General features: G+C 39.7%; 1 protein-coding gene across 1 annotated transcript; it reads right to left on the minus strand.

Moving 5' to 3' along the window:
* Positions 1-831: 831 nt before the first annotated feature.
* Positions 832-21,643, minus strand: aldh1a3 (aldehyde dehydrogenase 1 family, member A3). The gene is made up of 13 exons (XM_070845628.1): positions 21,516-21,643; positions 21,245-21,349; positions 20,628-20,768; positions 17,897-18,026; positions 12,854-12,915; positions 9,113-9,241; positions 8,425-8,538; positions 6,211-6,313; positions 4,974-5,158; positions 3,862-4,026; positions 1,667-1,824; positions 1,265-1,339; positions 832-1,162 (listed from the first exon to the last, which is right to left on the minus strand). The coding sequence occupies exons 1-13, from the start codon at positions 21,612-21,614 to the stop codon at positions 1,093-1,095; spliced, it is 1,536 nt and encodes a 511-aa protein (XP_070701729.1). The 5' UTR covers positions 21,615-21,643; the 3' UTR covers positions 832-1,092.
* Between the last annotated feature and the right edge of the window lie 2,448 nt (positions 21,644-24,091).

Genomic DNA, 24,091 nt, shown 5'->3' on the forward strand with positions numbered 1-24,091 from the left:
TAGCAAAAAAAGCATTATTATAAGTACTGGAATATTTATGGACATCACAGACAATCTACATGCAGGTAAGCACCTCAGAGTCGTGCTCTCATCTCTTTTTATTACCTTTCCTGTGCAGTAAAAACATTAGACTCATAGAGGTCTGCTTAGGGACCCAGAGAGACCGGGGTAGAGCTGGAAGACTGTGACACTAAAACGCTCCAGCTGAAAGATTCGCTAATTAAACTTTCAAAGATTTTGCATAACAGGCGGTCGTACGCAGAGAGGAAGATGTCACCTCTCTTTGTTCACAGATTATATGTCTAAGTCACTAAACAGAGTCAGAAAAATGCTTTCCAGGATACGTCAACAAAAGAGAGGAGGTGCTGCAGGGGGCAGACAGGCAGACAGGCATTACCATCTTCCCCCACATACTACACGCTCAACCACCGGAGTGATGAGTGATGAAGGCCAGGAGACATGTCTGAAAGCTCTAAAAATCATTTAATGAGTGGATCTATTGCTAATATTCTTTTTGACAAACAATCATATCAGTGCTTTTGTATCGTATGAACTTTGTAGGTACTAATTATAGATAAAATTGGAATTTCATTGGAAGAACTGTCCCATTTAAAACCATATTCTTCATATGTACTGCAATGCATGCTTCTTGGGTTAAGCCACCGGTTACTTGGAATTAATTAGTTGGAAATGTACCTATTGAACACTGTCTGTTTCATATAATTACTGTAGTGCCAAATCACATACTTATTTCTGGAGAGAATGTGAATAAATTATTAGGGCATGAGAAAAAATTGAAATTAGATAAAGACAAACCCATAAAGCAGAGGATTCCTGGTATTATATGCTGTCATTACTGGGGCTGTTGAGTGAAGCCCTATCCTCACCTACAGTAGATCACAGAAAAGGTGAACAAACAGTGACTCTTTTGGGGCTCTGGTTCTCTGTGTAGACCAAATATATTAGACATATTGGCCCAACCATAATCTCAACATCATGACTGAAGACACAGAAGGGAGTGTTGTGGGTTGTAGACAATTGTGGTGTGTGCTGGAGCGGGAAGTGCAGAGCGTTGGACTTTCCCAGTTCTTCTTACAGGACTTCACTCAGTTTGATGGTCACTGCTTTCACCTCTGAGTACTCAGCCAGGGCGTACTCTCCCCTGGAGGGGGGACAGAGACAGCACATAGGCAGGTTAGGGAAATCACAGGGAACAGGAATAAGTGAGGAGTATGAAATATGAAGAAACAGTGATGGTTCTTACAGCTCTCGCCCATTGCCTGACATCTTATACCCTCCAAAGGGAGTCTGGGCATGAAGGGCGTTATAGCAGTTTATCCTGGACAGAGCAAGGGAGAGAGAGCAATGGTTTGATTTCATTTGTTGTCCTTTGTAAACACACCACAAAATCACATTAATAAAGCCTTTACCAGCACTGAAATATGGACAGCAGGGATTGGCTGAGCAAGAAAGGTTGTGTTTGTTGTTTAATGACTTTGCAGCAGTCTCTCACAACACTTTATCATTTTATTACTTAATCTGTTTGTGCCTGAATTTTGTACAGTAAAAACAACCAAAATGTAATATTTAATGAACAGCGAAGAAGGGAGTCAGAAGCCAGTCCGAATACTTTCCTCTGGTGTCAGGACTGTGGACGGGGACCTACCAGACAGTGCCAGTCTCCAGGGCTGCAGACACAGCCAGAGCTCTGTCCATATTCGTTGTGAAGACCGCTGACACCAGGCCATACTGTGAGCTGTTCGCTCTCTCTACGGCCTTCTGCTGGCTCTTAAAGCTGAATATACACTGCACTGGACCGAAGATCTGAGAGGGAGAAGATATAGACATAGAAGGAAGTCACATTTTACTGTGAAATTATTTTGCTTGCTGTCCTCCCTGATGGCCATTAGAATAATATAAAAAACACGAGTGTAAAGAATGCAAAGAACAGCTGAACTAGTTCAATACAGTCCTATATGCAACAGAATTACAATTCTGTACTCTGGGCCAGATGTACTTTTTCACAAATGTATTTCCATAATTTATTTTTATAAAAGCAGGGGATCTGATGTTTACTTTTTGAATGTAGGTAAAGTTTCAAATATAATACAGAAGACGTAGAGACTGTTATTGTAAGTATTGGAGTTCATAATGAACCACGATGGTTCATTTGGTTAGCCGCTGAAGAGCTGGACAGAGTGCCTCCAGACCACAGATCAGCATTTTTAAGCATATCTATTTGACAGGTTAATCACACTTATTATGTGGGGTTTAAAGATAAATGATATATTCAAATAGTTGCACTTTAGATTTCTTTAACCTGTTATAACATGGTCTGTGTGTGGCTATGTGGAGTGTTTAGGAGCTACCATAGATGACTGTGAACCTCAATCCTCAAAGTACATTAATGCATTAATGCTTTTAAGCAAGAACAAAGAATGTCTTAATGTTGTATTTGGAAATAGTTTTTTTCGTTCAAGCAATATGTTTAATAGAGGTGAACAAGGCGCCTCTTTGAGTAAAGTTCTTCCTTTCTTTAGGTAGCATGTGTCATTGCTTTATGATCTTTCTATTGAATCTGCACTACATATCGTGTCATTTGGTGCTATAATATATTTGAATCTTAAATAACTTGTGAAACTATCTTTAAATGCTAATAAAATAGCAAATAACTAGAGACAGAAGGAAGTACAAGTACAATCACTTAGTTTGTTTTGTTGAAGCCTATTGGAGACTATTAGTGATGGAAGAAGCTGTAACACTAGTTCTAATACCTCTCTAGCTGATCATATCCCATCATTTTCAGGGGTGCCATCCTCCCTGTTTGTAATAGTGTTGACTCAGGATGTTCGTCTACAAGTGCTATTTCAATGTGCTACATACACACTGTATTTAACCAACATGTGAACACAAGTATCAGATTGGGATCAGGACCACTTGAGTGGGACATCCCTGACGTGTGGTTGAGTGTGTCATTCTGAATATTGGAGAAATTTGTGTACAAGATGTTGCAGATATAAAAATGATGAAATGAGATCTGAAAAGTAAAACAATTGAACTGGATTTGAATATTTAAATTGGTGTAAGCCTCAATGAAGTGCCTGAACAAGACGATACAAGATATCTGTATGAGACTGACATACAGCAAGGAATAATGTTAATGACACAATAGCCAAAACTTTTTTGTCAAAACATGGCCACTAACCTGCCTACAGGTATGTTAGCAGGACTGTCCTTACTAGGAGTATGCAGCCCTTGGGCCTTATGCAGCCACGTCCCTATATGGCCAGTGGGTCATTTTAAATTAAAAGGGTGCTATAATTGGCCTTGTGACATATCAACATGCAGTTCCAATAAGAAGCACTAGGTGCCAGTATCACCAAATAGGAATATCCCATAGTCCATAGTTCTGTTCCCTTATCACAGGAAGAACTCTGTGCCCACCCAGTGTACCCACCAGTACCCTGGTGAAAATCACTTTTCTCAGTCAGTTAAAGGTATTCCTGACTATGGAAGCTCATTTCTGGCAGGAAAAAAACAAACAGATAAAAATGAAAAAAGTGCTCATGTTGAGTCAAAACTATGTGATGATAAATTAAAATGAGTATAGTTTTAGGGCTTCTGTTAGCAGTTTTGATTGATTTATTTGCTAAATAATTAGATTCTACCTAGAAAGAATATTCTGTCCTGTTTTCCATTGTCTTAGACATTCCCTGTGTGCTCAGCTCCTCACCAGTGGCCTGTCTGTGGTGTAATTAACACACTGCACCACTGGGGGTCAGGCTTTACTTTGACCCGGTAGCACCGCCTCACTACCCACTGACCCCACTTCATTTGTAGTCAACTAAAGAAAGCTGTAACCTCTTCCTTGGCGATGCGCATGTGGTCTTTGACCCCGGAGAAGATGGTGGGCTGAATGTAGAGACTCTTCTCGCCCACTGGCGCTCCTCCATACTCCAGCCGGGCTCCCTCCTTCTTCCCGCTCTCTATCAGATCGATGATCTTATCAAACTGCTGTTGGTCAATCTGGAGCCACCATCAGGCAGACAAGCATACAAGGGAAATGACTCAGTTTAATAACAGCACTCAATAAGCTTGGCCAGCAATGTCCTGACTCCAGACTTACACACAGACATGACATGTCATTGATGACATTAAATGGAGGTCTGTAGCACTTCTATATATAGACACCTCTATATTAAAGTATCTCCTCAGCATTTAACATGATGTAACCTCACATACTTAAAAGCTTAAAAATCACATTTCCACTTAGATCATCAGCTCATCAGATAAATAATCAGCTTAGACAGTAATTGTAAATGGTCCATTGTCTGAATCAGTTTGTGCTCAATGTCCTTTCTCCTTTATTTTTCATCTTGTATACAGATGACTGTCGAAGTAAATATAAAAATCAACATGTTGTAAATTCTGCTGAATAAAGTTTTATCATGTTTCGTCTCAGTACGTCAGATCAATCACAGGGAATGTTGTGGACAGATTTAAATGTATCCAAAAATAAAGAAATTACAAGTTCACCAAGACACATGGACAGTTTTCCAACAACCATTCAAACAACAAATACTGTATTTGATGACTGATCGAGATTTACTAAAAACACAGATATCATTATAAAAAAGTTTCTGCTCTACTGTCTATGTGAACTAAACTCCTTTGGAGCAGATCAGCCCCATAGTCCTTTAAAGGGCAGATTTCTTCTATGGCCTATCTGATCTGGATTAGTGAGCTGTTAATTAACAGGTAAGGAACTAAGGAGAACCAAAAACTGAGCTAAAACAGACATTGGACCAGAAAAATGACTCCAGGTCAGTGGTAATGTTGTTCCATCTCTGCTGGATATGTAAATAAGCTACTGTTCGCTACCAAGTTCACTATATCAACTTAAAAGGTGATGGTATGTAAATGTTGTGTTCACAACGTGTGTCGCAGCCCCTAAATGTCCAGGGTGTCCCTACCTGTGGCCCGTGTGATGTCTTGGGGTCCAGCGGGTCACCTATAACAATCTTCTTGGCGTTTTCTATGCTGCGACGTACAAACTCTTCATAAATACTTTCCTCCACAAAGACACGGGATGCAGCCGTGCAGCACTGACCCTGGTTATAGAAAGCTCCTTTCTGGGTTTCCTCCACAGCCAGCTGCACTGTAGACACACACACACACACACACACACACACACAGGTACAAAAAAGAATCTATTTAACATTTACTGAATAACTGGGTGTTAACATAGATAATGAACTGTGTTTGGGTTTGATCAGGTTGATTACATTGTTTCCGTGATGGGAGAGGGCATTGCAGTTTAACTGATGTAGTTGTGTCACGCGGAGTATTGCTCAGACATTTGGTCAAGTACTGCTAAGAAATGCTAATCAGGAGAAAATTAATGGTGAGTTGATGAAGCGTTGTGATTTACATATTTTCCGTCCTGCAGTCACTGCCTATAGTTAGTTATAGTAGACAGGACCTCAGTGCCTACATCCCTGACCTTAACAATATTTTAATTGTCATGTGCAGATAGAAAGTCAACTGCACAGTCAGTATCAGACACTTAATCCTGGCAGCATTACGTTTATCCCAAAACATTTTTGCTGCTGTAAATTAGTTCCATATGAGTGTATTTCATACTGCAATTAGCTTAAATGTCCAACAAAGACAAACAGTAAACACACCAAACTGGACCCAGAAATGTAAAGTTCATAGCTGTTTGCTAGTTTTGCTTCGTGCTGATCAAGGAATATGACGCTGGAGTGTTTATCAGTCCAACAAACACATGGATGTACTGAGGCTGTTTCCTCTTCTGCTGCTCTATAATAACAGCACTGTCAGCAGCACAGCAACTGAAGCTAGGGATGATTCCCTGCAGCCCCCCGGCAGTTCTCCACTGAGCTACAGCATTTTTTTCTGATAGTGTGACAGTCTGTGGGATCTTCACCTTATAGTTGTAAGACGGCAGCAAAGGCACAAAAAATGAGTTGCACAGGTGAAAGAAGAGACTTGACAGGGTCCATATTCAGTATTTCTGAGTAGTAAAGTGATGAAGTGAAACTCTAAGGAATTCACACCAACACCAGGTATGAGTGGAGCCATACAACTGGTCATACTGTGACTCCTGTAGATGCTTAAATGATCAAAATACAATATTTTGATGTCGCATTTAATTACTAAAAATGACGCAGAGCCACGTTTACTTACAGTCACAGTCAGCGAACACAATGCAGGGATTCTTCCCTCCCAGCTCCAGAGTCACTCTCTTCAGATTACTTTTGGCTGCCGCTTCTTTGATCAGCTGGCCCACCTGCACTCAAGACGGCCCACAGCAATTAGGGGTCATATCTTATTGCATCATGGGTAATACTGGGAAAACAACTCATTTACATATACCTAGTCATAGAACAAAAGAGAGTCCTCAGATGTGAGTGTTGGGGCCAGGTGATAATAATGTCTTCTGGTTTTTCTGCTTAAGAAGTCATTTTTCTTTTACATATTTTAGGTTCAAAATGATTACCAATGGTATTGTTCACTCAGTAGATTGAAGTATCTGACAACATTAAGGAAGGGAACCCTACAGAGATAGACCTGTAGGATCCTTTTTGTTTAAAAAGAAATAGCTTTTGGACTGTTCTACTCAAGCCTACCGAACTTTACTTATAACTGTCAAATATTTTTGGTCATTTTGTCTGGTGGCTTTGAACCGAGCGATGTAACGCTTAGATGATCTTACAGGTCGGTCTCTGTGGAGATTAATGCAATATGTTGTTACATTATGCTGTCAGACACTTCGAACCGCAATCTGAGCCTATCAGTGGAAAAAACAAGCACTTTGAATAGATGAACTTGTCGCCCTGAGGGATTACATTGCCGCCATTGTAGCTCATTTGCTCTCCATCCCACCTGCCGATGGAGTCAATCTACTGTACCAATTAGAGATGGGATTTATGGCTCTTTGAAGGGAGCCGGATCTTGAGAAGCCGTTCCTTTCAAAGAGCCGTTCAAAAGAGCCGTTCAAACGACTGACTCGTTGTTATATTTATTTATTTATTTATTAGAAGTCAACCAGGGGTAAGTTGTTTTCATCAAGGAAACAATCACTGGTAGCAGTTGTAAAATAAGATTTGGTTCAGAATAATTCAAATTTATACATATTTATTCTGAAATATTGATTATAATTTAATTTGGCTTGTGTTTTCAGTGTAATCATTCCATAAGATGGTGCCATACCAACATGCTTTGACAGTGAAATCACTATTTTGAATTTTCCCTTCACCTAAAAAACTGTGGCACAATAAAAACTACGCAGGCTAAAGATAACTTCCATGCAAAATAACTTTAGTGTGAAATTTTCCACACATTTTAACAATACAGAAAAAATATGAAAATAATAAATAAGAATATATATATATATATATATATATATATATTAAAAAATATAAATAAAACTAGAATAAAAATTAGGACATGATACAAATGTGAATGCATAATTGTACTAAACTACCTGGTGTGTGTACACCTGAAATACTTTACAAACAGGAACTCAGCTCCTTGACTCGAATCCACATCAGAACAATGGAAACAATAACAAATGACTTTTCTTCAGTTGTTAATATCTCCTGCTCCCTGATCCAGCGGTAAATGTAAATGTCTTTAGTCCAGTAGGGCTCCTCCCCTAATGCTGCGCATCTTTAGCTGCGTTTACGTGAATGGAGTGCGCTGTGGACGACTCAAACTCGGAGATGTCATTAGTCGTTCACATGAAGGCAGCGTGGACAACTCAGACTTGTGGGGCACACAGGTGACACATGAAGGCAACGTGGGCAATTTGCATATAAGAACGACTCGCAAGCGAACGGCTCGCAACTGCAAATCAGTTCTCATCGTTCACTTAAAAGAGCCGTTCAAAAGACTCGACTCGTTCGCGAACGTCACATCTCTAGTACCAATTAGAAACATTTTTGTACTTATCTATTTGAAACCCAAGATGGATGAAAATAGGAGCCAAGTTTAAAAATATTGGAATGATCTACTTAGAATTGCATTTTTGCAATGTATTTATACCACATGATTGTGGTTTGCCTTTATCGGGGCCTTTCCACTATTGGAACCAGGGTACCAAGAACCTTTAAAGAAACTCAGGAACTTTACCAGTATTTCAGCCGCAGGAACCAAAGACTAAATTCAGTTCCTGTACAACAGGTTTGAAAAAAAGCTCCTGTGACGGGGATAATACTTTCTGATATTTCAAGAGCTACCAGGCCAAGTTGGCAGGGCTGCCCGTCACTGACTGGTTGAACACAGACAACTTCTGCTGAAGTCTAGTTCAAATACTATGTATTTGAGGATATTTGTGTTTCATTTATTTGTCTAAATGATGATTAGGCAGGAGAAGTGCGCTGTTATACGCTCACATACCTCTGTAGAGCCAGTGAAAGCCACCTTGTCGATGTCCATGTGGCTGGCGATGGCTGCTCCTGCTGTGGGACCAAACCCTGGAACAATGTTCACAACTCCTGGAGGGAACTCCGACTGAAATCAGAACCCAGAGAACATGTTAGTGCAGGGAATCATCAGTGACTTAAGGGGGGTCTTTTTGATGTGACCTACTAGCATTACCAGTATTGGACTGGGGTTCTGACATCTTGGGGTAAATGTGATTTCGTATCTCTTAACATTTTTTTCTCCTCAGAAGTAAAAGAATCATCATAGATTGAGGGCTGCATTCTGTTTCATTGTGTGAGGTTTTGAAAGAAGTGACAAAAAAATCCTGTAAAGTATGAAGTAAAACACTGTACATTTGTTGTGCAAGATCATTGTCTCATATGGAAAGAATGCTGTTGATTTACTTGTCAGTGTGTTAGCAGATGAAGTCTGTTCTCCTGAAGTTGTTAGCAGATCACAGTGACAGTGAAATTCCAATTTAAACATTTCTTAAACTGTGATTATGTCTAATGAAGGACAAGAACCGTCGGGATTGCTTTGTGATGCTTAGAAAACAGGCCCAGAATTCATCAATAAGAGGAATGAGAGGTTTAAAGTCAAAACCCCTCTCAGCCCATGGCTTAGATCTGTTCCACTGTGCATGTTGAGCCTAACATCAGACCTCTTTGATGAGCGATCCAACGTGGAGGGCCGTGAGGGGGGTCTGTTCTGCTGGCTTGATGACCACAGTGTTTCCACAGCTTAGGGCCGGTGCTATCTTCCATATGAACATCAGCAGAGGAAAGTTCCACTAGACAGAAGAACACATGTTAGCTGATTGCTTTCGATACGTAACTGCACAAGTCAGTTAAAGCACACTGTCATAAACAAATGGCACAATCCTACTTTTAGAGAGGGGTAAACTGAATTTAGTCAAACTGAATTTATCACAAATAATTCAACAAAATGCACCAGGTGAGCTTTTAAAACTACATTTGAACGCAGGGCTACTCTTCAAGACAGGAACTCCAGATCAGGTTCTGAAACAGGAAGCACCTTCAGGCTTATCATGTCAGCGTTCTGCATTAATATTGCATATTCTGGTTTTCCCAGCCATCGTTTGACTTCAGATGTGGTTGAACAATATAATACATATTATATGAACTACCTTGTAGTTAACCCAACCCTAAAGACTAATTGAAGGATTGAGTTGAGCCCCTGCTCTCTCACATTCAGAGAAACCGCTTGAGATGACTCAATCAATCCATCAATCCATCAAGTTTTATTAATATAGCGCCAATTCATCACAAATGTAATCTCAAGACGGTTCCCATGAGGAGCAGGTCTCAACCAAACTCTTTAAGAGAGACTCTACGATTCAAGAATCCCCACATGAGCAGCATCAGACAGAAGGAAAAACTCCCCTTTAACAGGAAGAAACCTTGAACAAGATCGGGCTCAGAGGTTTGCGGCTTTCTGTCAAGGTGCGTGTTGGATAAGATGCCTTCCTGGATGAGTTCCTCTAGAAGTTTTCTGGGCATGTCAAACTGGGGGGGTGGGCTGCAGCAGACAAGGAACGCACTGAAGGGATAACGGGTCCAATCTGTACTGTGTCCAGTATATTTTCAGTCATATAAACAGTAGTCTGTTTCTGTGAGTCAATTGTAATTATCACTGCCACAGTCTCCGATGGAAATAATAACCACGTGACAGGTACAAACTGAGGCTACTAATCCAAGCACCACATGTGCCATCAGTACTTTCCCCAGTTAACTCAGAGCGAAATTCACTTTATCGCTTGGATGTCGGTCTGGAGAGAAAATAAAAGATAAATTAATAAAACAACCTCTAAATCGTCAAGACTGGAGATGATTCAAAGTAAACAAATTCAGAAAAAGATGACATATATTTTCCAGTTGCTCGTTTCCACATTGGAAACCAATGGACACATAATTGGGCACTCAAACCCAAATTAGACGGCAATACATGTGAGTGCTGCATGTTTATTGTTTAGGCATTGTTAACTTTTACAACACTTTGGAAACATTCAGCACCATTAAGGGATCTTGGGATCACAAGTCGGGAGAAAGGTTTCCTGTTTTCCTCTGACAATGACTCATGCTGTGTGAGCGCCAGCAGTACTTTCAATAATTACACAACGTCCTTCAGTATAAATTTCACTTTTATGATATAATCTCCCATGTCAAACAACAGCCGTTTTGTTCCTTTGTTGCCAAAGCAACATTAGAGGTTATAGGCTTATTCTCAAAGATAAAGTGAAAGGCTGTATTCTGTCATGATGTAGAAATTATATTCATGTGCAATACAATACGGTGAAACACCAAACATTGCCCCACCCTAAATCTGATGAAGTTATTATCAAAAGAAAAAAAATACATATATTCCAAAGTGTGAAAGTAAATCCAAGCAGCACAGGATTGGAGCTGTGTGTTCCTGTAAGAATAGCCCTGAAGGGATTAGCAGAGAGGACGTCTTGTTTAGGGAGAGCAAAGATTAAGATAAGGTTTCTGGTACATTTACCAGGGTTTCGTTTCATCCGCACATCAAGACAGTGCTTTTAAATTGAGTGCAGTTGCCCTACCAGCGATACACATTTATTCAGTCTTCAGTCGTTCCAATTAAGCTTGAGCGTAGCTCCAGACATGTTAACATTTACAGACTGTAACCCGCTAAAGTTTAAGGCTTGATAAAAGAACGCTGTGACATTTTGGGATAGTAAGACGAGAAGATTGTTATCAATTTTATCTCTGTGTGTCTAGTTTATGAATGAAGCCCTGCTGCCAATTTGTCCCTGTGGCCAATTGTGGTACTGCAACACAGAAATCCCTCAGCAACTCAAAAAGCATCTTTGTTAAATTGTTAAAAAGGACACCTCAAATTGCAAACAAGGTCAGTCAAGAAAGTATATTTCTATGAGTGTGATGTCACTCCAACAGGGATAAAGGGGCAGGGCCGAGGAGAGAGACTCTACTCTCTAATGAGCAAATTCAGTGCGCAATGCAGGAACAAACCAGGACAAGACGCTAATTTTTTTTGGCATAAACAATTGGCGAACAACTGGAATGTAGGGAAACATCTTGAAGTCCTGTATTTAATTATTAGAAATCCATGGTCCATTATAAAGATAGATCTGGAATTTGTTTAGCCTGGCACAGCTCAAAGACTGGAAATCAGGGACATCTCTCATTGTTGTCATTGAATAATAATCATAATAAAATTCCTTGTTTATTGTTAGTAAATGAACACAGACATAAGAAACCACAGTGCCACAGTGATGCACTTTCTTGACATATCCATTCCCACAAGATGTTGTGGTGTTGTACTAACATAAAGAACAACCTTCCAGCTGCACCAAAACGCACTTTTTCAGGTTTGAATTGGGCACAAACCTGTGTTGCTGTTAAAACCATAAAAAACTAAATGAAAAGATCAAATCTGAAATTTATGGAGCAATTGTTTCATGTTTCATCATAAATTTGTCCCTTACTTAGAACCTTAGCCTCTAGGACCAAGCCGTGGATGCATTAAGCAATAGATAATGTATACAAACATGGCGGCCCAGTCGTCCCCATGAAGGCTGCTCACCCAGTGCTTAGGCCGAAAAAGTTTCAAATTCAAATTTTGATAATTGAAAGACATATGCGTCAAGATCAGGAATATGTCTTTATGCTTTTACGGCTGCATCTTTTGGAATAGATGTGTGTGACAGAAAGTTTTCCTGGATCCCAGGGAGTCATGTGACCAAAACTGTGCCAAAGCTGCCACACAGCCCAGCTGTGCTCCCGGGGGCTTGGACCTATCTCTGCACTGATTCATGAAGATTAAACTGATATCCACATTCTCTGACACTGGAGATGACAGCAGACAAGCATATTGTTTTTTTCCCCCCAAAATGTCAGAGCATACCTTTATCTCTCTGATACCATTCTTAAAACACATTCATGGTTATGATTCATATGTAGACAAACAGTAAGCCAGACTACAGCAGAACCTTAAGCAGAGTGTACATGGGCCTGTCAGTAGTTGGCGTGACAGTGTGTTGGACTCAAGTTATAAAAGTTATAAATCAGATATTGTGTAATGTTCAGATTTTTCAAATAATCATTGAGAACAGATTGTGCTACAGCAGAATGGTCAGATTACCTGAATGTACCTGGATCTCGTCAACTAAATAATAACTAAATAATAAATGAATAACACACACACACACACACACACTGTGACAATATTTAAACAACAATGTTATGTGTTGTTTTACTTTATTAATGCACCCCAGTGTGTATGTGTGTGTTAAATTTTCACAGAAGTCCTTCACACCAAGCCAAAGTAATACTAACGGTAATAAGAATTCCTATTATATATTATTGCTCATAAATTCAAACCAGATCCCCTCTGGACTTACTGGAATGATGGCTCCACACACGCCAACAGGTTCGTGTTTGGTTAAACACATGAAGCTTTCATCTGTACAAAAACAGAAACAGCACAATCAGCTTGATCCACTGTACTCGAGGTGGAGATTTTTAGTCCGGCACTGCCAGTACTTATTTTCTTTTATTTTCACCACATATTATTTTTTATTATTGCATAAAGGTACCGTTAAAAGTTCAAGGTTAACTGAGCTCAAGTGGATGTTTGCACAAGAAAGTTGTTCAGTTATGGTTTCAAGTTAAAACTGTCAAATACAATCATCTGCTGATTCCTAACTGAAGTTCCATACAGAGAGAAGACAGAGATGTGGGGGAAAGCTACAGAAAAGGTTAGTAAATGGGCCTGGAGTCATTTTTTTCAATCAAAGGTTAAAGCTCTCTACCCTTTTCTGTGAAACCTACCCTCTGTAATCTGGCATTTTTATGGGCCAGGCTTTGAGTCTTGACCAGCATGTGAATTATTTGATATGCAGTCACTAGCTGAGTAACATGGCTATGAGTTAAGCAACGTCCTTTGCTGCAATGAAGAGAATTATTCACACGTTTATTTTCTTCCATCTTGACTAGTACAGTTCTCTCCTGCCCTGCCTTAGTGAGACATCCCTGAGCTGTTTACAAGTGGTGCCAAGCTTCTGACAAAATCCTCCAAAAAGTCTCATACCACACCACTTTTAATTTCTTTACACTTTCTTTACCCATTAAATTCAGAATCCAGCGAAAGATTCTTGTGATCACGTTTGGAGCCTCACATGGTCCCACACAGTGCGTACAGTAAAGAGCTACGGCAGCCAGTGGGAATCTGAGGTCCTCTGTTCAGGGTTGGTTGGTTGTTCCTCGCTCCAGGCTGAAGACAAAAGGAATGTGCTCCTAAACTTTGGATCTCCCTCCCTTCAGACTTAAGATTTGCGTTTCAACCTGCTTTTGCTTAATTTTAGTGATCTATTCAAACTTGATTCTTTTTATGTTTTTAGCTTGATGTCTGCATTTTATGTTTATATGTTTTATATCATTTAACAACCAATTGGCTAACTTCAACCAAACAGATCAATGAACCATTGTGGAGTTGAAACTCTTACAGAAGACAGTTCATTGCTCTTCTTTCAATGAAGAAATACTCTCTAGTTCAGATGTAACTGATTCTTTACCAGCATCTGCGCTAACCTCTTTGGGAGCCGCCACTGCTGTTTTCGAATTCAAAAAAGTTGCTTCTCGCTGTTGTCACATGTAATTGGTGACTGATTGGTGCGAACCACTGTGGTTCGGCCACAGGAACATAACTCGGAGCCTTGCGAGATAGAATCTCGCTTGATGGTGATCCCTCGAATCCAACTAACTACTTTGCTAGTTCACAGAATAAGAGTCTGTCTCTGAGAAGCAGCTCTCACTTGTTCTTTGGCTCAGTGGGTGTGTACTGTGCTACTGGATTAACACACAGACTAACTAACGGAGTCACATCTGTCCTTGATACCAAGACAAAGAACAGAAAACTCAGATTAAACCACATAGAGGTGTGAGGAGTGTGACTTCATTCTCTGATTAGAAAATGCTTCAATGTGTAGTTCTGGACTAAATTGGCCAGCTTTTAAAAAAAATCACATAATGGCTGGAGTGAAAATACTTTTATTTTAAACAAAATCAAGTGATATAAAGATGAACAAAGCTAATTTGGGCAGATTTCAAGTGAGGTTGCTCTGCATTAAGCCACATTTTGGGCTTTTCCATAATCAATGTTATGCTTTAGTTTCCCTTGTTTCCATTGTGCTCTTTAACATCCAAGTGCACTATTTCTGTTGTATTGTTAAGCTGTTTTTACATTAATCCTTTTAGTGTTCGTGATAGTGATATCAACACTCCCTGTACATGAGTGAAGTTGTACTGTACAACTGTCAGAGGCTCAGCAGATACCTGGCCAAACCTGGCCCTCCAGTCTTCACCCTGACCTTCTCCAGTTTCCCCCGTGACTGATCACAGACTGGGAGACTCCCCCACGACAGGACTCATCTTCAGCCGCCTTTATCTTTGAGTCAGTGGGTGAGTCCATGTTCAATTGCAGCTTACTGAAGGTTATTTTCCCTCAACGGGGATGTCAATGGGGAAACGTCTGTGCACAAAAGTGTTAGGGGGAGCTGCTATCAGCATGTAACACAAGAATCAGAGGGGCAGCCTCAGGGCTGCTGTTGCTCTGCTATGCTAACACTCTTCATTCCAAACTAGCACAAACTGATATTCTACGGCAAAATGTACTTCAGGTGCTACATACAAAATCAGAGGCAGAGCTCGCCTGAAGGCTGGAATATCTCATGGTATTGATGGAGTTATATCAAAAAAGGGGGGTGGGGGGCTAAAATCACTTATTTCTAAGTTTAAATAAGAAGTGGTATTGAGATCTCTTATGTAAAGTAGCTATACCCCACTATAAAAAGGGTGCTTTTTCAAAGAATAGTGAAAGAACTCATCACAGTGTTAGGTCCTATATTATTGCATTCATTGGTAAGCTGCATTTTAGTGTAATGAAACTTCCACAAACCACAGATTCCTTCTTAAGAAGCTGCCACCAGTTTGTTTGTTTGAATGCTTTTTTGTTTTATACATTATACATTTTTATCATTTATTTATTGAATGTGAACAACTTGTAATTTGATTCTTTGTATATACTGATTCAGCAATTCACTTCAGGTTTGTCAGAAGGACATTTTTACTTGGACCAAATGTTAGGATAAATATGCTTGAGCAGTGCTGTCCTAAATGGTCTGACTTTTTTCAGACAAATCTGTCATCTACAATGACCACAGTGGAAGAAAGAAACAGAAACTATGTTTTTGGTTAGAGAGGCTCCATTAATAAAAGAAAAAAGCATAGTTACAGCTGCTGGTCCTGAACACTTTAGTCAACCTGAAAGCTCATGTTAACTGAACTACATAATAATCACCTACATAACAAATACTTACATAACAACAAAACCCTAAAGTATTAATTATAGGTTTAGGAGAATGCTGGTATTTGTTGTACTGCTTTACTGTTAGCTTGATGTCACTTGGATTCTCTGTATATTTGCTCTGTTTATACGATTTTGGACATGTATCTGTCAAATAAACTCTTTGTCTCTTATATCTGATGATTTCATGGCTGATCTTTGAGAGTGAGCAGGGTAGCTAAGCCTCGTCAGTCTGGGTTGACCTGGGAAGGTCAGCGTGACTGATAAGCTCTTGTGAAAATGACTCTTTCTGTAAAATAGAAATTGAAAGCAGCCGAGCAACCTCTTATTGTGTCTGCGGCGCAAGTGATTCAGCTGATTCAGAAGAACAGTCCACTTCTGGTAAGAGGAATGAATGAAATCAAAAGTGAAATTGAAAAAGGGAAATTCAGGTACTTTTAGATTTATTTGCTCATGTTTCCTTCTGTCTCAAAGAGGTGGACACATGCCATGCACATTAGTTTGGCTTTCTTATCTCTCAAGTGCACAGTAGTCAGTAAATAGTGTGTAAATGAATGAGGGAGAAGGTTTTGGCCATTACTGAGATATTTATTCTATTCTGACCTATCCAGAAAAATAGTTACTTTGGCTTCATTTGCATCCAGTGAAACTATGTTTGCAAAATTGAAATTCCAGTTTGCATTCCACAGTGTGCACATAGCTTCTGATTGTGCAGTTTTCATATCAAACTACAACTCAATTACGTGTCTCATCTTGATGACTGCTCCAGTATAAAAGTGGGGGTTACTGGCTGAGTGGCTGCCGGCTTGGTGAGGCACTGAGCCAACACTGATTGTTAATCCCCACAGACTGTTGCACCTCACTGATTACTATCTCAGCCTCTTCCTCTTTCTTTTGTCCTGCCGTGCCTTTCGTCTCTCACCACTCTATTGGCATCTAATCGAGAGGAAAAGGCAAGCGTGTTTTGTCTATCCGCTGTCCTGCCGAGGCAGAGGAGACACAAAGTAGGATCTGACAAGAGGGGAGAGTATTAAGAGGCTGGGTGAGATACCACCCAGGGCTGAGGACAATCCTGAGCCAAGCCAAGTCACTTGCTCTTCAGTAATTAACTTGTTTCCCAATGGTGCACTGGTTACAGAGGCCCCGAGGGGGCAAGTGCAAAAAAGTTCCTCCATGTTTTGAACACGCACTGGAAACTCAACTCACTTATGATTTTGCTCACACTCTTACTGGCTTTGTCTATTTATTCATATATATTCATTTTACATTTTTTGTATGGAGCTCATAAAGAGAATAAACACAACTGTGCACACAAATAATAAATTTGTATGATTGAATAAATAATTGAATGAATTAATTGACCACCCATACCAAAACATTGCGGCTCAGATTCCCTAAATGACCGGATTGGAAACAAATTTTAACTTCAGTTCCTGCTGTGACATTAACTTGTGTCACTAATAGTCATTTGTGAACACAAATTAGATAATTTGTCATGGCAGGAATTAAGTAGCCTGATTTAGGATGACAAATTACTCATTTGAGAGTACAAATTGCTAATTCATGCTGTCAAAATACTGTCAAATTAGTGTAACAGCATAAAGAAAAAATCTGCTGGCTCTCATTAAGTGGTGTATTTGTGCAGAAATTGACTTGGACTACAATTAATGTAGTGACACAGGAATGGTGCATAAGACCCATGTACTCTAACAAACTATGCTGTGCACTAGAAACTAGCACCTATTCATGTCATCACAAGAGACACTTTAGAGAACTTTAGTTGTCCTTCATGCATCTAACAGAACATATATTCTTATATTTCCGACAATAAAGCTGTTTAAACAGACCACACAATGCCCCCCCACTTAAACCAACACACGGAACTCTGAGCCACCCAACGTTTTACACATAGATATGTTTGACTGCATGAGGTTTTATTTTCTCTAAGTTGTCTTTGGGGTTTTGTGTTTGCGCTAAGCTGCCGTGTTGTCTACCATTGAGGATCTTTCATATCTTTCTCGTCCATGACGGTTTTATTGGTTGAGTTCACGACAGTTTGAAGAAGATGGCACACACTCACCTATGGGCAGGCTCTTGCCTTGGATCTTGTCAGCCCAGCCTGCGTAGTAACGGAGGGTTTTGATGCTGCCGTCCAGGTCAATGAAGAAGGACTGCAGGAAGGGCTTCCCTGTGTCCAGAGTCTCCAGAGTCTACAGGATCAGAAAAACTAGCATCACTATTCTATGCATTTTATTGACTTTTCTCTTCTATGTTTAGCTGCAGGGGTGACACTGAAAAAAAAAAATCCTCAGGCCCCATAACAAAGGCTTAATTATGTAACTTTGACTTCAAGTGTAATTCTAGTTTATTACAACTGTAGTTTTAACCATCATTCCTATCAGAAGTAATAATATTTACTCACACTGAAGTTAATGAGTGAGATTTTTTTCTTGTGATCTCTAAAGATGATGTGTGTGTGTGTGTGTGTGTGTGTGTGTCCCATGCCACAGAGTATCCTGAACTTCTTCTTCCTCCAAATGAAGTGATTTAGATAATCTAGATAAACTGTTTCCAACGTGTCTGACTGCTTGGGCTTCATTATAGTGACGTGTTCCAGGTCTCAGCGATTACTTTGGCAAATGCAGTGTTGCCATAACTGATCTAAATTTTGGACTCAAGTATAAAAATCAGAACAAAATTGTAATAAATCAGAGTAACCCTTAAATAAACATCTACAATCGCTCGTACCTGCCAGGCCTCTACTTGCACAGTGCAGGTTGCCCATAAATTTGCTGCTGGCCATCTACGAACTGTTTTATTTCTCTGTTATACAATATACCAGGAATTTATAATGATGTTATACTTGTTGGTTCCAGATATAATAATAATAATTACTATAATAAAGGTAAATTAATCTAGGGGCTAACAGAGGCTGAAACAGCTGGCGAGGTAGTTTCTATGTGGAGCCAAGGGTGGTGCAGTGGGATGTCAGCCACAGTGGACCGCTGCAGTGTACAGTATCTTGATAAATACGTGACATTAAGCCAAGCATGTAAAACTGAGTTGATAATTGATCATGGTAAGGCATAATAATGATTGCATTTGTATTAGACATGAGTTACACTGCATTGTGAACCATACTTCTCTCTAACCTCTATACCATGTTTACTGGAGTTACTTTTATTTCATTGTAAAAGAAAAATAAGAAGAAGTAAGGTTCTCTAGTTCTAGCAGACACTAAAACCACTGAACCACTTTAGTGTACAGTTAAATGGTCTGAATCTGGTCCTTATTTCCCCAAACATAGCTAGGAGTTTAGTGTAATTAGCCATACCCTGCACACTACCACTCCAGAGCATGTTTGCAATTAGCAGTCACATGCAATCTGGTATTATTACTTCACTCACATCTGTAATGGTTCATTTACAGATCGGAGTCTTAATGCAAGCTGGCAGCTAAACAGAGTGAAAAGGCACAGCAAAGGGGATTTCATTCCAAACAATATCTGAAAGAGAGGGAGAGTAACATCCAGCAATCATTACAAGGAGAAAAAGAGAGACTGGGGTGGGGTCTCGGTGTCATGATGTCATGCAACAATATAGGCCAATCCCTGATATGAATAAGTCAATATCATGAGAGCACATGGACGTTTTTCAGCTGCAGGGAAATCCCATAAGTTTGCTGCTTATGAGACAGTACTTGCTCCTATAATTGAGATCTTTTTGTAATGGATAAAATCTGAACCAGCAGCAACACTAGAAACAGGCAGTCAATGCGAACAAGGCCTGTTATTGTCACTCAGTTGAAACATAGCAAGAGTTAGTTGCATACTGCATGGACTGACTGGTCATTAGGGGATATTTCATTGCTCAGGGTTTGTCCAGATCTGGCACTTTGATTATATGGACACAAGCGGGAAAGAAACAATCAAACAAAAAAGAATTCTGTAAAAAGAAATAGTGAGCAGCAGTGCAAAGTAGCTCTGGAAGTAACGCCTAAAGTACCTAAATACCACGCTCAAATGTTCTTGTACTTTGCTTACTGTATGCTACTCTGTTCTCAGAGGAAAAAGTCTTAGAGAGTACTTTCTACGCCACACGTCTACATTTATCCGACAGCTATAGAAGATTATTTAAAAATCTATAACAACCATGATTATACTTTAATTTTATAAACTTAAAATGGTGACTACGAGTTAATGCCCCACAAATATTCTGCTGCATGATGAGTAACTGTACCTTTCATACTTAAGTACATTTTCTAATTCTCCTGTACTTTAACTTTTAAATTGAATGTAGGACTTCTGTTTCTAATGGAGCGTAGTATTATTTAAGAAGAGGATTTGAATACTTATTCCACATAATTTATGTACACCTGGAAACCAGTATACTGGTGGCCTAAGCATGTTTATTAGTGATCTGCTGTCTCCTGGTGATCAACAGCAACAATGACCAATTCAAAGGAATCTTTTGAAGTTTTGGAAATGTAATGTTGGAATGAATTAATATTTGGTTTGAATGATTCCTGAGACTCCACACCTCACACACACACACACACACACGTCATTGATGTATTTAATTTAATCTATTTGTCTTCTTGGTAATTAAATTGAACACCAGGATGATACACTTAGCAGTAAGTTGTACCTTTTAAATTCCCAGTTTGATTTTAATATGCAGTTTCTGGTCTGTTAACCTGCATCATATATTCAAGGACAAAACAAGCACTTCTTTACGAATTATTTAAGTGAGTCAGTGTCTCTTATGTGAAGTTGAACAGCATGTAGGAACATTTCAGAGAAGTGAGCTCACCGCCAGCAGTAGCCGGTCTCTCTCCATCAGGTCGGCCAGTTTGTGCAGCAGCCTCCCGCGGCTGGACGCGTCCATCCTCCGCCACGGAGAGCCTCTCTGCCGGGCCGCCTTGGCTGCCGCCACCGCCTTGTCCACATCCTCCTGCAGGGGACGATGAAGCGGAATAAGGTCCCTGAGCAACAAGGATTAACTACTACTGCAATCAGTGACTTTTTCTAGTTCGCAATCACATTAGCACGCGTGATAAGTGGAGTGGTTGTAATGATAATACTTTTATTTTGAAATATTGCGATAAAAAAGCAGCTTAAAAATGTTTTGTCTGTAGGTTATTTTGCGGATATAAAACTCTATTTTGTAGATAACATTTAGGCCGAATTTGGCAAAAAGCCCTTATCTATTTGATTAAGTTCTTATGCCATGCTGTGTTTCATAGATATTCCTTCTGACAGTGACAAAAACCTTAAATTAACAAAAACTTAAGTCAAGTTTGGCAAGAACGTTTTCATTCAGTGGTATAATTTATAGTCTTAAACCAAGTCTAAATATATTTTCATATACAAAGTTTAATTATTAATAATTAATAACATTGTATAAGAATGCAATTGATGCCTTCTTACTTTGTCTGCTTCTTCCACATCACAGATTTTGACACCTGTGGCTGGGTTGAAAGTTGGAAATGTCCTTCCTCTGCTGGATGAGTGCCATTCATTGTTGATAAAAATCTGCAGAAAGTGGGAAGTTTTTGTAATGGTTTAAGTTTGTGGCTCACCTTACACCTGATTTATACAATCACCAAAATACAAAGAGGGTAACATGCACTGACTGTCTTGGCACTTACAAACTCTACTTGCAGCAGCTGTATTTGGTTTCTGTGCAGAGCTCCCTTACCTTGGTGTATCTGATATCCTGGACTTTGACAGGTTGAGGAAAAGGCAAAGCTGGGATATCTTCGACCACTCCATTCTCTGCTGTTCCATTCTGTGCCATTCTAGGTCAGCAGTACAGCCCAGAGCTAGTCTGTCTGCTCCGTCTAGTCAACAGTGTCAGCCCATCCACTGGCTTTTTATAAGAATGTGGAGTTCCTCCCTCCTCACACAGCAGAAGAGGAGAGGCCAACTCCGCCCCTGTCAATAATCAAGGGTCCATATCTGAGGGTATTCTTCTTCTTGCAGCACCTTGGAAACATCCAGCAACATGTATCCTATTTATTACTAATGAGGTGTGAATAGCATTCATGAGCTGTGTGTGTGAGACCTTTTCAATAGCAAAGGGTGAGTCAAAAGTAAAATTTCACAAATGAATTACTTTGCTGTGTCTTTTAGTCCAGGCAATGAAAGTAATGAGACTGAATTCATTCTGCTGCACAATATTTACATTCTAACACAGCAGCTTTGATCTGCTCCCGTCGATCTATTTGGGCCGACTGCAGGCTGTTCATCAACCGTGCAAAGGTGTTATGAGTTGTGATGTTCCTCGCAAAGTTGGTTTTTGCACCTGGGCCTGGTGAAGTTGAATGGAGTTGAACACATGCAAACAAATGCTTTTGTTCTTGGGGACAAAGCTGCTTGCTCGCTCTGGACTTGCACTCATACACAGTCTGCCATTGTTTCCCCTTCATCGCTTCTTGTCACTCTTTATGTCAAAGTTTAATTAGGACAACGAGCTTTCGCAGGCTCATTTCTCACTTCAGCAACTTTCTAACACTTCATAATGAGAGAGAGAGAGGCTCAACGTGATTGACCGAGAGGAGGGTGAGACGAGGAGAGAGAGAGGAGGAGGGGCAGGAAAGGAGAGGCCTCGGCAGGATAAGTCAGGAGAAATAATATGAAATGCAAAGCATGGGCCCAGACCCATGCAAATAAGCAGGAACCTGCTTTGGAGGGGGTGAGTCGATTGCTCAAACAGTTTGAGGGATTAACCATGTGAGAAGTGAGGAATCACCGTAAATATTTTTTTAGACGGAGCCAGCAAACAAATATCTATTTGTTCTAACGAAGTCCCAAGTTTTTACTAAACACTACTCAGACAGAAGGAAGTAGTGTATTCGTCGGGGACTATTTCCAGCAGCGGATTATTATTTCAGGCAGTAGGATGTTGTATATCAGATTGAGTCTGAATGAACTAGAGTGTGTGTTGTCACCCAATGCAGCATTGATGATGGGCTCACTGATGTGTTTTTAACAGTTTCTGGACAACAATGGAGCTCTATGGCACAGAGGATTAAGATCTATCTGGCTTTGATACACACACAGTACTTGTTAGTGGGACCCCTTCATTGTTGGTTTAGCTCTGCAGATGGTATTTGTCCACACACGTAAAATATGAGAGGATCCATCCTTTAAATAGTGTTAGATTAACACGCCAGCCTTGTTTCACACCCCTGAAATGGGGAAGTAAATTGATTAAATTTTAGCAAATGTTTGTGTTTTTTATACAGTATTTTATAATTGCTTTGCTTCAGTTTTCTCAATAAACCTCCATTTGTAACCATATTAATGTAAAGAGCCAAACTGACTTACACAAAAGTGCTGTACTAACAATTAGAGTGCTCAAAAAACTACGCAGCTCTAAGGATATAGCAACATCATATCTGCTTCTTACTCCCCGAGACATCCACATCATTCTTTTATGGACAATATTATGTTGTTGAGCAGCATTGCAGCGCAACTGTGAATTACTTCACCTTCATAATGCATCTCTCTGTTTTTGTTTGGTGATAAATAAAATGTAATATCTATCTGTTGTGTAGATTGTGTAACTTTGACTGTGTTGTGCTGAGATGCATAGCAGTACAAATGTAGGACTTACAGTTGTGTAAGGTACATAAAGTGAAAATCTAGACCACTTTACATAACAGCAACTAACTTTTTACAGCAATTTGCACAAGATTTGGCTAATTTCAAATACTTTAGTGTTAGATTTTTCGCACAAAGGAAAGTTTGATGTGTTGTGAATCAATAACAATACACGCTGTTGGTTGACTTTTTATGATTGTTTTATTCAAAAATGCTTATGAAACATGTACATATATGATAATAAACACACACAACGCCTTGATGGTCCTGTGAATATAATGCTTTTTTATCAGTGTCACCTATTACCATGCAAGTGCTTTAATTTTCTTTGCTACATGAGATCTTGAGCCCAAAATCAGTGTTTGTATGTTGTGAAAATGATGCCAGTAATTACAAATATAGTAAATAAACCATACATTTTGCCCCCTGTACCGTTGTTGTAGGAGGAGCTTTTTTGAAATCTACAAGGAATTTTCTAAAAGGATTTTATTTTGGTGCAGGGGGTATAAAGAGTGGAAATGTGATCTATATACTGTGGTGTAAATCCAATCTGACTTTTGTTAAGGCAGACTTTTGCGCATTCTGCTTTTTTTCATGACACAGACTATAACCTGAATGCACTAATAAGGTGTAAATAAGTGTGTGATCGCTCTCCTTTGTTTTTATTTG

Source organism: Pempheris klunzingeri, chromosome 1 (genome assembly GCF_042242105.1).
Source record: "Pempheris klunzingeri isolate RE-2024b chromosome 1, fPemKlu1.hap1, whole genome shotgun sequence".
In the NCBI taxonomy this organism is placed as follows: Eukaryota; Metazoa; Chordata; class Actinopteri; order Acropomatiformes; family Pempheridae; genus Pempheris; species Pempheris klunzingeri.

What these genes read in the sequence shown, in the direction of transcription:
- aldh1a3 (XM_070845628.1), bottom strand. Translation starts at nt 21,614, where the DNA reads ATGGCACAGAATGGAACAGCAGAGAATGGAGTGGTCGAAGATATCCCA. An exon ending in AGGATATCAGATACACCAAG is followed by an intron (nt 21,350 to 21,515) that starts GTAAGGGAGCTC and finishes CACTTTCTGCAG; the next exon opens with ATTTTTATCAACAATGAATG. An exon ending in CTTTCACTGGCTCTACAGAG is followed by an intron (nt 6,314 to 8,424) that starts GTATGTGAGCGT and finishes TCTTGAGTGCAG; the next exon opens with GTGGGCCAGCTGATCAAAGA.